We start from the raw sequence: 17200 nt of genomic DNA on the forward strand, positions 1-17200 counted from the left end.
TCTTTTGACTGGCAGGAAAGAAGTGCAGCCCCCTGCCATGGGCAGAAACTTCTTCCACTAGACCAGGTGGCTCAAGGAATCACTCTATTGCTGTGGTTCACTATAAATAATTTTTAGTGATTTGGAGGTATAAACTTACCCTCAAGAAAAATTCCTGCATGTGTGAATGGTTCAAAATCACTCATGCCAATAATGAGTTCTTTGGGAATGCTTGCTCTGGAGCTTCAGTCAGAGAGAAATCTGGATACTTCTAATTAACAATGTACTGGATACTTCTAATTAACAATGTACTGGATACTTCTAATTAACAATGTACTGGATACTTTTAATTAACAATGTATTGAATAGCAAAGGTTACATTGAGGAAGGGAAGGGGAAGGTGATGGAAGGGTTCCTTGGGAGTTGGAACCATGGTGATTTTTAAGGTCCCTTCCAGCCCCAGCCATTCTATGATTTCTAGCTCGTTTCTGAATGGTGAGAGCAGAGCAGCCACATGATGCAGTGGCCACAGGATGGGGCAGATGCCTGGGCACTTTGAGTGTGATCTTGATCCTTTTGAGTGTGCCTTGAAAGGGTGAAGTTGCTCCTTGTTTAAAATTATTCTCCCCAAAATCAGGAAGCAGAACTGAACCAGTGTTCAGGAAAACGGGCTTTGCTGTATTGCATAGGGCCTCACAGACTAAATTAAAACGAAGGTGCTGGTGCTGTGTGGTCAGCACAGGGGAGATGTTGGGACAGTGATGCAGATTCCAGGGAACAACCTCAGCCAGAGGGTCCCTGCGGCTGTGAAGGGACCCCTGGATGGCCAGGCTGTGTGTCCATCTCTAAAGGCACTTCGGTCTCTTCAAAGGTCACCAAAACCACAGTTTGACAGGCTGAGAAGGTGGGGGTGGTCAGCCTGGAGATGAGGAAGTTGTGTGAAGACCATGTGGAAATCAGCCATCCAGTGTCTGACAGGGGCTGCAAAGAAACCATAGAGGGATTCTTCATCAAGAGCTGTACTGATGGGAGAATGGCTTCACGCTGAAAAGAGGGGAAATTCAGGGTAGATGTTGGGAAGGAATTGTTCCTGTGAGGGTGCTGAGGCACTGGCATAGGTTGCCCAGAGAGCAGAAGTGTTCCAGACCAGGCTGGACAGGGCTTGGAGCACCCTGGGACAGGGGAAGGAGTCCCTGCCCATGGCAGGGGGGTGGAGCTGGGTAAGCTTTACAGGTCCTTCCCACCCAAATCCTTCTGGGATTCTGTGGTTCCATGTTGTGGAAGTGCATGTGGTAATTACAAGGGCTCAAGAGGTCCCATTTTGGTACCTCTGTAGCAAGATTTAGGATTAGCTCTGCTGCGATTTAGGTGCACCTTGGTTTAGTTGCAGTGTCTGGTGCTTGAGCCTGGAGGAGCTGATTGAGAAATTGGGGTGGTTCGGAAGGCAAATATTGAACTACAGGGTGTTTTGTGTCCAGACAGGCTGCTCAGATCCAAAACAGCCTGGCACTGGCTGATAAATCAATCTGTGCTCAGCCGAAATTACGCTCCATGCAACTCATGCCTTGAGGTTTGTGTATTTGGGGAGAATACAAGTGAAAATGGGGGTTCTGACAAGTGAAAATGGGTTTCTCCTCCTCCTGGTCCAGTTGCCTATGTGATTGTGATTACCAGCAGCACCATAGCCCCAGGGCAGGGGATTAAGCATTAGGAGTTGGGGCAGGATTCCTGGCTTTGCACTGCTGTACAGTGTCTCCATGAGGACATCCCACCATTTGTGCTTTGTAGGTACATGCTGCTTTTTAGGGATGGAAAAATAACCTTGGTATTAGGCTTGGGGAACAGAAGGCAGTGTGTTAAAACAACTCTCAAGGTGGACATTTACTTAATATAGCTTGAAAACAAGCCCACTACACCCAGAATCCCCTCTGAGTGTGTGGTTTTGCAGCAGGTAAACCACAAGAAAATGTTGGTTTATGTTTGGGGATTTTTTCTCCTGAAAGAGAGGCATAGGTTTTCAGAGCCTTTTGGCAGCTGCACATTGTTTTCATTTGAGGAAGAAAAGGAAAAAGCAAGCACTTCCCACCATACCCAGCAAGCAGCCCTGAGGTGTGTTTTGAGGGCAGGCTGAAACATGCCCCACAGCTGTACATCCCAGCTGAATATTTGGGTGTAACAGACCTTGATGAGTCTGCTGTGGCTTGGTGTAGCTTGGCTCAGAACAGTTGTCTGGGTTCTGTCCCACCTCTGTAGCTCACCTGAGGAAACTGATTTGAAGGTTTTAGTTTGAGGGTAATGACTGGCATGAGATTAGCAGGAGTTCTCTCCTGGGGCTGTTGGTGCTGCTGGAATTGAGGGCAGCCTGGTAGGAGCTCACAGCTTTGGTGCTTTTTACTCCAATCCAAAGCCATCTTGCTGAGTTCAGTATTTTTTACTATTTTGTAAATCAGTGTTTTCATAACATGAAGATCTGAGGGAACACAGCAAGTTTCTGCACTAACAGGAGACCCCATCCTGCCCCAGCCCTGGCTCCAACAGCACAAGGAGCTGGAGCTGCTGCAGCCAGTGCAGAGGAGGCCACGGAGATGCTGCCAGGGCTGGAGCCCCTCTGCTCTGGAGCCAGCCTGGCACAGCTGGGGCTGCTCAGCTGCACAAGAGAAGGCTCCAGGGACACCTCAGAGCCCCTGCCAGGGCCTCCAGGGGCTCCAGGAGAGCTGCACAGCCACTGGGGACAAGGCATGCAGGGACAGCAGCCAGGCAATGGCTTCCCAGGGCCAGAGGGCAGGGACAGATTTTGGGATCTTGGGAATTAGGAATTGCTGGCTGGGAGGGTGGGCAGGCCCTGGCACAAGTATCCTGGCACAGGTATCCTGGCTCAGCAGCTTTGCTTGCTCCTCTGCGCCTGTGCTTGCCCAGATGATGCTGTCAGTGCCCAGTGACAGGGCCACTGAGCACAAGCTGAAGCACAGGATGGTCCCTCTGAACATCAGAAACCATTTTCACTGCAAGAGTGACTAAGCACGGTCACACACTGTCCTGGGTGAAGCCAGAGAACACAAATGTGGCAGTACCTGATTTATCATTTAGAGAAATTAATACCGTAAGCAGGGTAGGAAATGGCAGCTGGAGCCAGGAGGTCCCTTCAAGCTGGCAGAGTTCTAAATCCAGGATTGAAAAGGGAGAGAAATTTGTGCATGTGGGATGGGAGGTGCTGAGCTGGGGTCAGTCTCATTGCTGGGAGAAACCAGCTTTGCCTCGGGCCAAGAGACCCTCAGTTCTGGGAAGTGCCTGGTCCATGTGGGCCAAGGGGAGTTTTAAACTGGTTAAAATGAGGATAAAGTGAGAAAAGCTTTCTCAAAAGTGCTCAGTGTCTTTCTTTTCCTCTAAAATCCTTAGAAAACCTTTTGCCTCCCTGAAAATGGAGTAGTGCAGCAGCCAGAGAGGACTTGAAACTGTGGCAGTGAATGGGAAGAATAAATCTTGTAGTACAATAAATCAGCAAGGGAGCCAGATAGTAATTCTCTTTGCCAGGCAAGCTGGCTGTTGGGTAATAAAATACATTATTTATGGAGGATATGTGCAAAATCTTTTGAGCAGAAGATTTACCTGTCAAGGTAAATCAAAACCACTTCTTGTACACAGGAAAAAAAAAGCCAAAAAACGAAGACATGGAGTGTCTTCTGTATTAAGGAGAGGATGGGCAGCTGTAACTGAGGCCAGTGTTGCTGGGGGCTGATTCTAGATATGAAAGGCATGGGGGCAGCACAGTAGTAATAATTGTAATTGGCAAAGTAACCACTGAATAATGATTGAAGTAATAATTTGCATCTGACTATGCAAAGATACTGGTAAAAAAACAGGATTTGAGCCTTAAAATTAGCTCAGGCAGCTGTGTGAGCTGACTGTCTAATGATGAGTTAGGTGGCAGTGGTTCAGAAAGGGTTTGTGGGGATATTCATAGTTCTTCCAGTTTGTATTTGCAGTAGTTTGCTGTGGAAGACAGCATCTCTTACTGTGTCATGAAAAATGGTATTATTTCTCTCACCTGTCTTTGCCCATAGAAAGTTAATGATATAGGAAAAATCCAGCCAGCCTGAGTTTTGTGCTGTGGTGGATATTAGTGCTGGCCCTGGGAAAGTCCCATTGGACAAAGGAGAAATGTCTGTGTGTCTCATAGCCTCAATTTTTTACTGTATAGAGGCTGCATCTTGCTGGACACACGGGGTGAATTCAGAATTCACCCCGTTGTTAAACTTCTCCTTTGAACGCTACAGCTTTATTATTCTGTATTTTTAATTTTCCAGCCTTTTCAAAATAAAGTCTTATACCAGTTTGCAGTAACAGATCAAGTCATAGAATCAACTCTCTGAAATGGGAGGATGGTGGCAGAAACCTTTTAAAATGTACCCCAAATCCTTCAAGCAGCAGACATTGCCTTTTAACATCACAGTTGGTAGTTTGGCTCCTTTGCTGTAGCTTATCTGGGTTTGGAAGGGGACAAAGAAGCCTGTGCAGATAACTGTGAACGAACAATAACCTCTGTTCTCAGCCATCACATAAGGTTGGCTTATTAAAACAGAGAAGTAAAGGTGGAAAAGCACCTGTTCTGCCTCACTGATAAAAAAAAAGAAAAAAACTATATATATATATATATAAAACATTTGCATGTATTTCAGAGCAGTGGTATAGAGGAAACTTTAAGCAGCCCCTTCTATGTCTGTGATTAAGTGGCATGAAGTATTTGCATGGCTAAAAGCCTCCTGAACAGGGTAGGGACTTTTGGTCATCAGCATATAAAAAGAGGGGCACACAAGGAGTCTTCTTGCATTTTAAAAAATACATAAAATTAGCGTTTCCAGCAGCTGTCCTGTTCTGCGTCAGTGAGACAGTGCAGGGTTCTGTTTCATGGGCAGGAGTGAATATTCACTGTGCTCTTGTGTGTTGTGTGACTCAGAGTCCCCCCGTGTTGTGTTTGTCCTCTGTGCACCTGCTTCCCTGGCTCAGCTGAGCCTGGAAGGGCTTGGTGAGCCCAGGCCCTGCCCAAACCTCAGCCTGGGAAAATCTGCTGACTGTCTCAGCTCGGCTTTCTTCTCACTCAGCCCCAAGGAGTTCACTTTTTCATGCTCGAATAGTTTTTCTGCTTTCTGTCAAGGGTGTGGGATATGAAAAATTGAGTGATTCTGGTGCTAGGTCCTTGAAGGGTGCAAGCCATGGGGGCGAGGCAGCTGAGCTGCTGCAGCTCTGTTGCCCAGCTGTGGAAAGGGGTTTTCTTGCAAAATTTCCTTTTGCCTCATCTCGTCATCTTGTCCTAAGGAAGTCACCAGCCCCGTAAAGAAACAGGAGCAGTTTCCTGGAGGCTGGTGAGTCAGCGGGGGCTGTGAGGGCAGGGCAGGGTCAGGGGTGGGTGTTGTGCTGACTGTGGGTGGCCCCGGGGAGGTTCCACCTTGAGTCACCCTGGGCTGCCCGTGCCAGGGCTTGTGCCCACATTGTGAGAGCCTGCTGGGCATCGGGCCTGGCTGCAAGCACGCTGACAAGCAGGAGAGCAGCAAAAAGTGTGACAAAAAGTGTATTTCTTGGCATAATCCTAGCATCCTTTCTGTCATTTTAGATGGGTTTGAGGAGGTGGCTGACTGATCGTGGAAAAGGAGGTATTTCGTCTATTCCTCCTCAAAAGTAATTGCTCAAACTGGCCTGTGTGTTTGTGGGATTGTTTGTTTCTTGAGACCCAACAGAAACCTAATCAGACATACTTTGAGATCCATCTTTTGCAATGCAAAGGACTTGTCCTTCTAGAGAAGTACATCTTAGTACATCTTCATCTTAGATCTAGGAATAGGCTACAGGTTTTGTGATGTTGGGGTGAAAAAATCCTTCCATCAGATTTTGAATTTGCCTTAAATTCTGGAAAGGCTTAAGGGAAGAGTTCTGATTTAAGCTCTGAAGTATTTTTCCTCTTTGCTTTCAAAACTTGTCTCTGGAACTCACCTGCAAAAATCAGGGAAGAGGTCATTGGCTGTGATGCCTTCTATTCCTAAGTGACCCTGCTCTTCAAGGCTTCAGGATCCTTCCCACTGAATTAAAAACCACGGGTGAAGTTGTGGAAGTATCTGTGGTCATCTTCCTTTAAGTCTTTTCCCAAAGACTTCTGGTTTTGCCTCATTACGCTTCCTTTTTCTGCTTGGGAGCAGAAGTTTGGAAATTTTAGTACACTTCTTGCTGGTTGTGCTTTGTCTCTGACCAGAAACAGGGCAATCCTGAGTATTGCAATAAAACCCGCTGTGAAAGTGCTTTATATCTGAGGTCCTTGAACTTAACACTAGACCTTCTGGTTTTGTCTTGCAGTCATGGAGCTTTGCTGGCCCTGGCTTTAAGGGCCTTTGTGAGTTGGCTTCATAATTTTTATTTTTTTCTTAATTCTTGGCAGCCTTTTACTGGCAGCAAGTAAACGGCTTGGGGAGCTTTGTTCTTTAGCATGTCCTGTGCTGCTTCCTTTGCATTGCCTTTTGAGCACACTGGAAGTGGATGGAAAATGAAGGATGAGTTAAAAATGAAGAATGTTTCTCCGCCATGGTGGAGAGGGACTTTGGAAAAGACACTGAAGTGACAGGACAAGGGGGAATGGCTTCCCACTGCCAGAGGGTGGCGTGAGATGGGATATTGGGAAGGAATCATTCCCTGTGGTGATGGTGAGGCACAATTTTGCTTGCCCCTCTGTGACTGTCCTTGCCCAGATGATGCTGTTTCAGAGCAGAGAATAGGTGGACAGACACGTGCATCCAGCCTTCCAGACCAGAAATACAGGATACACTTTTTTAGTCATGCACCTTCATTCTTTTTGTGCAACTGAAGGCAAAGGAGGATGGAGGTGTCGTGTCCCCACCTCCACCTTTACTGTGGCAGCAGCTCTCTGGCCACAGAGAGGAACAAACAACTTTCCCAGAACCATGCCTGGGAAAGGCTGTGAGAAGATCAGAGAAAAGAATGAGAAACAATTCTTACCTTCACTTGCTGCATCTGTTGTTGAAACATGTGCAATGTGTTATGGAGATTTGTTTACCAAAGGGTGGTTTCTTAATTAGCCAATGGTGATGGTGTTTGGATTGGAGGAGCAATCAATTCCACCTGTAGCAAACTAGGGTATAAAAAAGCAATGGGTTTATTAATAAATTAAATGATCAGCCTTTTGTGAATACATGGAGTCTATATTGATTATTTCCCAGCCGGGGGCCTGTTGCTGTGACACTTTACTGCTGCCATTCCAAGGACTTTTCCTGTCCCACTTTCAGTTCAGGAACAGAGTGTTGAGGGAGAAGGTGAGGTTGCTCCTCCTCAACTCCTCACCCTGTGGTGAAGTGAGAAGTCAGTGGTGCCTTTTGAGATAAAGTGGTCTCATCCTTTCCCTGCATCCCTAAAAAGGGGTGACAGGAAAAAGTCATGGTCACCCTACACCTGTAGACAGGGAAATAGGAAAGAGATTTCCCTCAAAGAGAGGAAAAATGAAAGGAAGCTTTAGCAACCACTTTCATCATTAGCATATTTGAAAACCCAGTGCATGTAGAGAAGAAAAACAAACAACCTGAGAATTGAGAATTGGCAATCCCATTCCTTTTTCTGATATCCCACTTTGCAGAGGACCTGCTATATCTGAGCCCCAGTGCAGCAGGACCTTGCAGGTCCTGTACTAAATGTGTGGCTTCATCACTTGGTGCATCTGACCCCAGTAATTCTGGAGTACAGACAGCATCCAGGAATGCAGGATTGTGGGATGGGAGCTGTCTGAAACAAAGGATGTTCCTGCACTTGGAGGTAATTGAAGGGCAGGCAGCAGACCTGGCCAGAGGGGAAAGAGCCAAACAAGGTCAAGGAATTAGCAAGTCCCAGCTCCAGCATGAGGAGTGTTTGATTAATTAAAACGTACAGCGCTGGGGAGGTAACAAACTGCTCCAAGGCTGCGTGACAAAATCCTGCTGTGACCTGTTGAAAACAATCTGTCTGGTTTTCAACAGTTTCAGGTTTCCAGAATGTGAATACAGGGGGTGCTGCATTTTCCTTGTGCTGCATGATTACAGAGGGTGGATGAGCCATCCTGACTCTTGAGAGAATTTTCTTGTGCCATCAGTAAGGGCCTGGCTGAGCCTTTTGGTGTTGTTTCCAGGGCTATACCCAGTCCAGTGGGTAAAAGTCTTTAGTCTCCAGGGCAGCTGCCACTGGTGCACTTTACCTTGGCCTCAATCAGCAAAACATCCTTCTGGGAGAGAGATTATTTTAGAGGTTGCAGAAATCTGTTTCCTGCAGGAAAAGGAGGGACTGTTTTGCTGAGACTAAGTACATTTGTGCCTGCCTTAGTGGTTAATGAGAATGCAAAGGATGAGTTTTTCTTAAAAAAAAAAAAAACAAAAACAAAACAACAAAAACCCAACAATGTGGTGATCTAATTCTTGTTAATGCAGCCTTGGGTGGGATGTAGTGTGAGCTTGGCATTCTGCAAAGACACTGATGCAAGTCTACAGACACCAGCCTTTCATTTAAGCTCCTGTGGTGCCCTATTAGCAAGGGAGTGATACAGTGAATTTTGCCTTCTCTGTGTTCAAGTTTTAATGCCTAGATTAGGTAATAGTTTCAGATTCAGCATTTTTTCCATCTAGTTCTTTGCACACGGTAGCCATTATTTCTAAAATCACTGTTAGAAAACAATCCATGATTAGTTTCCAGGTCAGAGTCTTAATAAATAGCTGCTAATCACTTTTCCTTACTGCATTTCAGGCGGCAGCAGCGGGCCTCAGCTATGTTGGGGCGTACGTCATCAACACCTACAAGAGCTACGACAACTTTCTGCAGGACAAGTACGCCCTGCTGCCAGCCGTGATCATAATTTGCGTGGCCGTGGTGATGTTCATCATCGGGCTGATCGGCTGCTGCGCCACCTTCCGCGAGTCTCGGGTCGGCCTGGGGCTGGTGAGTGTCACCGCCACCGTCCGCGGGTGTCGCCCGCCTCCCACCGGCAGGGGAGGTGCTCGGCCGGACCTCGGGAGCTGAACGGAGGGAAAGGTCGTGGTGATAACGCGCTGCTGAAGAACTGTTGGTTTGGGCGAGTCACCTACAGCTGGGATGCTCTGATCTGCCCCAGCTGGCTCAGGGAAGAGGAGTGCGGGAGCAGCAAGTTTTGAGGAGTGAGGTGGTGAAGGAACAGGAGGAAATACGAGTTTCTAAGCAAGCAAACCAGATGTGTATCAGTTTTTCTGCAGACTTTAGTCCTCGTGCCTTGACTGCTCACGGAATTACTTTTAAAAATCCAGAAAGGTTCACTTAGAGTAGCTTCATGCCCTGAAGGCAACATGAGCCCAACAGGGAGTGCACAATGTGCCTGACTCGGCTGCTAGTTTATCTGTGTGCTCTCCCCTTTGACATCCACCTTGTGAAGTGTGCCACAGGCTCTTCACACGCCGTGGCAGTGTTCAGGATGAGGAACAGAGGCTGTGGAGCCACAGTCATTGTCCCAGCCATGCACAGCCATCATCGAAAGGCTTGGGTTGGACAGGACCTTAAAGCTCATCCAGTTCCAACCCCTTTTCCATAGGCAGGGAGAGCTTCCACTAGACCAACCAATATAACCACATTGCTCCAAACCCTGTCCAACCTGGCCTTGAACAATTCCCGGGGTGAGGCAGCCACAGCTTCTTCTATTCTAAGTTATCTTCTGGGAACTATTTTAATTGGAGAGGCAATAAGAGATAACGATCACTTACTGCTGTAAATTAATATGTATTGTGCAGTTGAATTCAAGTGCTGTGGGATTCTCTCTTAACTTTCTTTTTCTTTTCAGTTCTTGGCCATTATCCTGGTTATCTTCATTGCAGAAGTGTCCGCTTTTGTCTTGGGATTTGTTTACAGGGAAAAGGTAAGTTAAGAATTTTTAGCATCTGTGTCCCAATATAAAAGTAAAGAACAGATCTCACATTGTCTGATCATTCCAATTTATCTGTTGGTTTGGTTTTTTTTTTTACTTCATCCCCTGTCCTATAATCTGCAGAACAAATGGGAATGGGGATGTCTTTGCTGGGAACACAGTGAATATATAAAGTACCTGGCAGATATCACAGTGGTCTCTGAGTTGGATTAAACAGTTGTTCATGCTCCCAAAGGAGGGCTTTTCCCTCAAGGGCAGCAAGCTTCTATCCAGGAACATGATTCTGGCTAAGTGCCACCGGAATTTTGTCTAAAACATTGCTTGATTTTTCTTATTTCTTATTTTCCCCCTTGACTTATTTGAGATACAGATCTTTTGCAGTTTCTACCTGCAGATAAAATGTTCAGCTCTCACAGTAAAACCATCTGCATTGTTTTTCTCTGTCTGAACAGGTAAAAACTGATGTGCAAAGTACAATGCGCTCCGTCTTTGAGAAGTATGATGGCAAAAACCCAGAGTCTAGGGTTGTGGATTACTTGCAAGAACAGGTAAGAAAATATTTAGGCATTATTTGGAAAAGAACAGTTGGGTCCTAAACAAGGAATTTAAGCTGGGAAAGGCATGAGAGGATGAGTGGGGCAGTATCCTGGAGCTTGGCTCTGTGTTTAGCATCCAATTCTCCAAAGCAGCTGAGCTGCTCTTCACTTTGCAGAGCTGTTGTGTTGAGGCTGCTGGTGTGACATTCATGTAGTCAGGGATGTGGCTGAAGTGAGTGACATTTGCATCACAGCAAATAAGTGCATAGGCATAGCTGCTGCTGAGAACACCACACCATAAAATCGTGAGATGATGGAAGACTCTACCCTGCGACTTGTCACCTTCCTGTTGGAGCTTTCACAGAGAATAAACTAAGAGGGATGTAATAATGTGTGGAGATTGATTTATTACATCTGAGATTGTTTTCCTGAAGCACCACTACTTGTAAATCTGCTGCAAACTACTGGCAGCTCTGGCTGTGCCTAAGAGAGGTTTAACTCACCACAAGCATTCATATATATGAACATATATTATATACATATATAATGCAGCTAGTAATACATATGTATAATGCTATGTAACAGTAACTGCTGTGTCACTGTCGTGTGTTTGGTAGCTTCACTGCTGCGGGGTTAAGAACTACAGCGACTGGACAACCACGCAGTGGTTTAATTCCACTGGGAACAACAGTGTTCCTCAGAGCTGCTGCCAGCAAGAGGCCAAGAACTGCACCGGGCATCTGGATCAGCCGCAGGAACTCAACACACAGGTGAGGATGAGGGGCTCGGTGTCACAGCCGGGCCGTGTTCATTTTCAGCCAGGTGGAACCGTGGAGGGAAGCACGCCAGGCAGAGTTTAGGGATATAGCTGTAGCTGTTTAAACAGATCTGGGGCAGGGAAACAACTCATCTCGGACTGACCATGCTGAACCTGGAGGATGACAGTGCTCTGAGGGCTGGAGCCTCTCTGCCCTGGAGCCAGCCTGGCACAGCTGGGGCTGTTCAGCTGCCCGGGACACCTCAGAGCCCCTGCCAGGGCCCAAAGGTTGCCCTATAAGGAAGATGAGGTCAAACATTTTAGCAGGGCCTGTTCCAGCAGGACAAGGTGTAATGGTTTGAAACTAGAAGAGGATCAGTATAGATCAGATATGAGGGTGGGGCAGGCCCTGGCACGGGATGCCCAGAGCAGCTGTGGCTGCCCCTGGATCCCTGGCAGTGCCCAAGGCCAGGCTGGATGGGGCTTGGAGCAGCCTGGGACAGTGGAAGGTGTCCCTGCCATGGCACGGGGTGGAGCTGAATGATCTTTAAAGTCCCTTCCAACCCAAACCACTTTGTGATTCCAAAGTCCATACCAGGTTCTCCAGTCTGAGGCATAAGCCCTAAGCTGACTTTTATAGATACTATTGATGGCCATTCTGGCTCTGAGTTTTGGGCTCTTGTTTAAATGACCAGAGCTAGAGGAAATTAAGATGCAGAAATGTCAGTAAATTGCAGTTTGTCAGTGCCTCTCCTCAGGCAGGAGGAAATAAGCCATCAGGTCTGGAAGACAGGAATGGAGTTCCTCAGACTTGCAGTGCTGATTAGACAGGCCTTACCAGGCCCTGCTTCCTTGGAAGGGCTGGGGGGAAATAATAAAAACTTCCAGCTGGATGAACACCTTTTAACATGTTTTTACCTCTCTCTTTCATGGCAGGGCTGTGCACTGGAGCTGGAGTCTGGGCTGCAGAGCGTTATCAGCTATGCCATGCTTGTAATCCTGGGGTTTGCCATCGTAAAGGTAAATGCTCCTGTCTCTTCCCTCATGGAAAATAGTACTGTTTGCCCTTGGATCTCAGGTCTTTTTCATCTTCACGGTCCTAACAGCCTGCAGTTTTCTTCTGCCTCTGGAGGAGACTCAGTCCTCTGTTCCTCACTTGTGTTTTTCCCACTGTCTCCGTTTCATCTGCCTCACAATGATGGGAGGGATTCAAAAGATAGTAAGGGATTTGGGATGGAAATTCAATGTGGAATCCATTTTATCATAGTCACAGAATCCTGGACTGATTTGGGTGTTAAGGGACCTTAATGTCCATCCAGTGCCACCCCTGTCATAGGCAGGGACACCTCCCACTGTCCCAGGCTGCTCCAAGCCCCATCCAGCCTGGCCTTGGGCACTGCCAGGGATCCAGGGGCAGCCACAGCTGCTCTGGGCACCCTGCGCCAGGGCCTGCCCACCCTCCCAGCCAGCAATTCCTTCCCAATATCCCATCCATCCCTGCCCTTCCTAGTGGAAAGCCATCCTGTCACTCCTTGTCCAAAGGTGTGCTTAAATAGTTTGGAGAACTTATTTTATCCCAGAACAATCCTAGCCTTTCACTGAAATTTTCCCCATGGCAAGATAATTAGTAATTAATGTGTCTGTATTAATTAATGTTACAAACCAGAGAGGAAACACTCCAGCCGGACCTATTACTGGGAATTGGTTTGCAAAAATAGCACTTTATGCAGATGTATTTTTAAATGAGTTTTTTTCATATGATGAAGTCATCTGCTGTGTAGGTGTTTAGTCTGACAACTAAACAGAAACACAGCAGGACTAAGTCCCTTGTGCACTTCCTCTTTTCCAGTTCTTCGGCATGCTGAGCGTCTGTGTGCTTACTTGCAAGAAAGAAGAAAGTGGATATCAGCCTCTTTACTCAGGCGTGTTTGCTTAATAAACTGAGAAGAACAACCTTGCTTCCTGATGATGAAACTGACTTGTGATCATCCCACACCTTTCTGAAACATTATGCTAAGTTTGGACCTGTGGCTACAGGTAGCACTGGGTGGTGTAGTAGGCTCCAGAAAGAAACTCTCTTCTGACCTTCTTTCCCCTGCCCCCAAAACATGCAGCAGAAACTTTATCTTTTAATCAATAAACTGGTAGAGACCTCAGGAGGGGTTTCAGATGCCTGCACAAACCTCAGATCATTCCCACTTTAAACAACAAAAGAAAGTGCTCAGCGCCAGGTTTAAATACTCTTCATAGGCATGGGGATCGGTAGTATGTTTTTTTCTCTGTCTGATTGTGCAGTTTCAGGTTTTTTCCCCTTTCTTATGTCACATGTTGTAATTCTGTTTACTGCAGAGGTTGTTAGGCAAGACAGCCCCACACTTAAAGTCTAGAACAAGCATTTGTGTGGTTGTTTGGAGCAGGTTTTGAGCTTTTGGGCTCAGAACTGTCTCTCTTTGGTTTGTTTTTAATCTCTTAATTATTGACATTAAAAATTCCTTATGAAGCAGGACTTTTGAACATTTTCTTCCTCCTTTTTCCATTGTTTGCTTGGGGGAATTAGTGCCACGTTTCCGCCCTGACCATGCTTTTCTGCTAAAATGCTAAAAAGATACATTGTCGTACTATGCAATTTCAATAATATGCTGTAGCGCTGCTTTTGTACATTTCTGTTCTCCTTAGTTCTGCTGGACACAGATTGGATTGTATCCCTGCTTTAACACAGTCCTTCTTTAACTCGTTTGTATGTTAATCTGTTTATAAGCTCTTTAGAATTTTGGGGATAGAGAACAGAGGGAACTGTGAGCTTTTATGTATCAGGGAATTGTGGAAAAGCAAGACATTCTGCTGATTCCTTCCTTGGAGAGATAAGCAGCCTGTCCTCAGTAAAATAAACCTTTATATTTGTGGCTAAAAAGAAAAAAAAAAAAGCTTGGGATCAGTGTAAACTGTTTAATTATCTCCATCCGTACCCCAAGAGAAAAAAAGCAGCAATGGGTGTCCAATAGAACACACACCAGCATGAGCATGTGTATGTAGAAAACTGAATTTTTATTGAGGGCTTTGTCTTCTGATAAATACTGAAATAAACTGAATTTATACAACCAAGTAATAAATAGTGGAGCGGTTGTTGGTCGATGCTATCACAATTCTCTGGAGGGAGTAAAGTCCTCAGGGGCGGAACCAGAGCGGGGGGGCTGGGGGCGCTGCCTCAGAGATCCCGCCCGGCTCCCTCAGCAATTCCGCCTTCCGCCCTCCTTTCCCGCTCCGCTCAACGGTCCTGCCTTCCCTCCCGCTGCCTTCAGCGATCCTGGCTCCTTCTCACCCGGCTCCGCTCAGCAATTCCGCCTTTCGTTCCCGCTCCCCTCAGCGACCCCGGCTCTCCTCAGCGACCCGGCCTCCCTCAGGAGGCCCGCTTTCCCTTCCCGCCCAGTTCCCTGACCGATCCCCTCAGCAATCCCACCCTTCCTTCCCGTTCCCCTCAGCGATCCCGCCTCCCTTCGCGCCCGGCTCCCCTCAGCGACCCGGTTTCCCTTCCCGCCCAGTTCCCTGGCCGTTCTCCTCAGCAATCCCGCCTTCCTTCCCATTCCCCTCAGCAATTCCGCCTTCCTTCCGTTCCCCTAAGCAACCCCGGCTCCACTCAGCGATCCCGCCTTCCGCCCTTCCTTGCCGCTCTCCCCGGTGATCCCGCCTCTCTTCCCCCGTCCTGGCCTTCCTGCTCTGCTTCCCTCAGCAGCCCCCGCCTTCCACCCTTCCTTGCCGCTCTCCTCAGTGATCCTGCTTCCTGTCCCCGCTCCTGGCCTTCCAGCTTCCCTTCCCTTCTTCCCTGTCACCGTTCCCTCCTTCCCTGTCATTCCCCTCCCGCTCTCCTTTATGACTTTCAGGTTTTTTCTCGCTTTTTGTTAACGTAACTTACGTGAAATTACCTGTACGAGAGGAGTTTGCCTAGTGAAGGAAAGAGCCTGTTTCAAGCCGTGCGTTAAGATTACATCACCCAAATAAATGTGCATTAGGTGGGCGGAGAATATGCAGCAAGCGTGTTCATGTGAATTTTACTGTATAACAGATGTAACTTTTTACCCCTTGGCAAGCTGATGAGTGGGAACGTCCTCCTCGCACGCTGCGCTGAATAAACAATGTCCTGCTTCTAAGGTGAACTCTGTGTCTTTGTTCACAGAGCTCCCAAAAATGGCAACACCTTCCACACTTCCGCTCCCCCCAGAGTTCCCGCCTCACGCCCTTCCTCCTAGTCCCTCTAGACTCACAGAACTATAGTCAAAGGTTGGAAAAGACCTCTTAGATCGTGCCCAACCGTTTGTCACCCAGACCACAGCACTGAGCGCCTTGTCCAGGCGTTCCTTGAACACCTCTAGAGATGAGGACTCCAAACCTCCCTGAGCAGCCGCTTCCAACGCCAGAACGCCCTTTCCATGAAGAAATTCCTCTTGAAGTCCAATCTGAGCTTCCCACGGCACAGCTTGAGACCATATCCCCTTGTCCTATCACTGGCTGCCTGGGAGAAGACACCGACCCTCACCTGGCCCACAACCTCCTTTAGTACCCGGCATTGTCCCCTGTTTCCCCCTCAGCGCTCCCGCCCTTCCCGCCCGGCTTTCCCTCAGCGCTGCCCCCGCTCCGCCCTTTCCGCCCACCCCGAGCGCCGCCCTCAGCGCGCACGCGCCCTCCGCGCCTCCCCAACGCCCGCCCGAGCGCGCCCTCCAACCCCTGCCGAGCGTCCTCCAACCCCGGCCGAGCGCCCTCCAACCCCTGCCGAGCGTCCTCCAACCCCGGCCGAGCGTCCTCCTCCTCCTCCTGAGGGAGTGGGACCGGGACGAAGGTCGGGAAACGCCGGCGCTGGGCCTGCTGAAACCTGAGGAGAAACCCCTCAGGGCGCAGGGGTGAGCTCGATCCCCTCAGGGCATCCCGATCCGCCTTGGAGGGCCCTGGTTCCACGCAGGTACGGAGGGTGGGGGAGGCGGCAGGTCTCTAAGAACGGGTTTAATAAGCGCGGTAGTTGATAGTATTTTAAGCCAAAAGCGAAATAAAGACGTTTTAAAAGTTTCCAAGTGTGAGCCGCCGGAGGAAGCTGTGTGAGCGCTCAGTGCCGGGCCACAGTGTTAAATGTGGGTGTTTGTCACATTGTATAATTTTTTTAAATCAATTCCTGTCTCTAATAGGGTTAATAATTCTATTGTTATAGACAATATAGTAATAGATATATAATGCTCTTTTTTATTCCTCCAGACTTCACTAATAACTCTGCTTTTTTTTTTTCTTAATTACGTTTTTAAAAAAACACACCATTTTAAACATCAATCATCTGATGTGGTCTCCCTGAGAGAGTCTTCTAAAACTGCCTCATATAAGCCAGGTATTTCTTGGTTTTTGCAGTAAATTCCAACTCCTTTATTACTGCACACATCAGTGTAATAAGGGTGCTCCCGGTCTCATGAGGAATTGCTGCACTGATATCACACTGCATTTATCTCCAAAGTTCTGGGAAACTTATTGCCTTGTCTAGTGCCACTTTATGCTTCCTTTCCTGCCTTCAATTTAGATAAAAAAGATAAAAAATAATTACTCCATTTACTGTTTCATTTATGTTCTGTTTGTTTCTGTGACAGATCAATGTCTTTCTAAAAATTCTGCTTTCGTAGGCAATGTTTGCAACTCGGGTCTTTGTTAAATTCCTACCTTCATTTTTGTTCCCCCTCAGTGTGATGATGAAGGATATGGCATCCTCAAGCCTGGAGGATTTATGCCTCCACATCAATATGAAGATTTCAAATATTAAAAAGTGCCTTCTATTGAGAGACATAGGTAACCAAAACAACAGTGGGGTTTGGCTTGCACTTCACTCCAGGAAAGACACTGAGGGGCTGGAGCCCCAGGAGAGGCTGAGTGAGCTGGGAAGGGGCTGAGCCTGGAGCAAAGGAGGCTCAGGGGGGACCTTGTGGCTCTGCACAGCTCCTGACAGGAGGGGACACCGGGGGGGTCGGGCTGTGCTCCCAGGGGACAGGGGCAGGA

At 47.6% G+C, this 17200-nt stretch overlaps 2 protein-coding genes across 3 annotated transcripts in view; both read left to right on the forward strand.

Annotated features, from left to right (window-relative positions):
• Positions 1-14285, forward strand: part of LOC102031840 (tetraspanin-36-like) — a gene marked incomplete at its 5' end in the record, with an annotated part of 17128 nt that extends 2843 nt beyond the window's left edge. Inside the window, 6 exons of the mRNA XM_005424199.2 lie at positions 8743-8934; positions 9803-9877; positions 10339-10434; positions 11040-11192; positions 12116-12199; positions 13029-14285. Of these exons, the coding sequence (XP_005424256.2) occupies positions 8743-8934; positions 9803-9877; positions 10339-10434; positions 11040-11192; positions 12116-12199; positions 13029-13115 (687 nt within the window). The remainder of the gene's footprint in view (positions 1-8742; positions 8935-9802; positions 9878-10338; positions 10435-11039; positions 11193-12115; positions 12200-13028) is intronic.
• Positions 14286-15877: 1592 nt separating this feature from the next.
• The window catches only part of SKA1 (spindle and kinetochore associated complex subunit 1), a 15998-nt gene continuing 14675 nt past the window's right edge, over positions 15878-17200 (forward strand). The window contains exons 1-2 of one of the 2 annotated variants that reach the window (XM_031059636.1): positions 15878-16130; positions 16890-16993. In XM_031059636.1, the coding sequence (XP_030915496.1) occupies positions 16894-16993 (100 nt within the window). In that variant the 5' untranslated portion in view covers positions 15878-16130; positions 16890-16893. The remainder of the gene's footprint in view (positions 16131-16889; positions 16994-17200) is intronic. The other variant, XM_005424200.3, reaches the window with a different exon arrangement.

The sequence above is a fragment of the Geospiza fortis genome, unplaced genomic scaffold (genome assembly GCF_000277835.1).
Source record: "Geospiza fortis unplaced genomic scaffold, GeoFor_1.0 scaffold488, whole genome shotgun sequence".
Classification (NCBI taxonomy): domain Eukaryota; kingdom Metazoa; phylum Chordata; class Aves; order Passeriformes; family Thraupidae; genus Geospiza; species Geospiza fortis.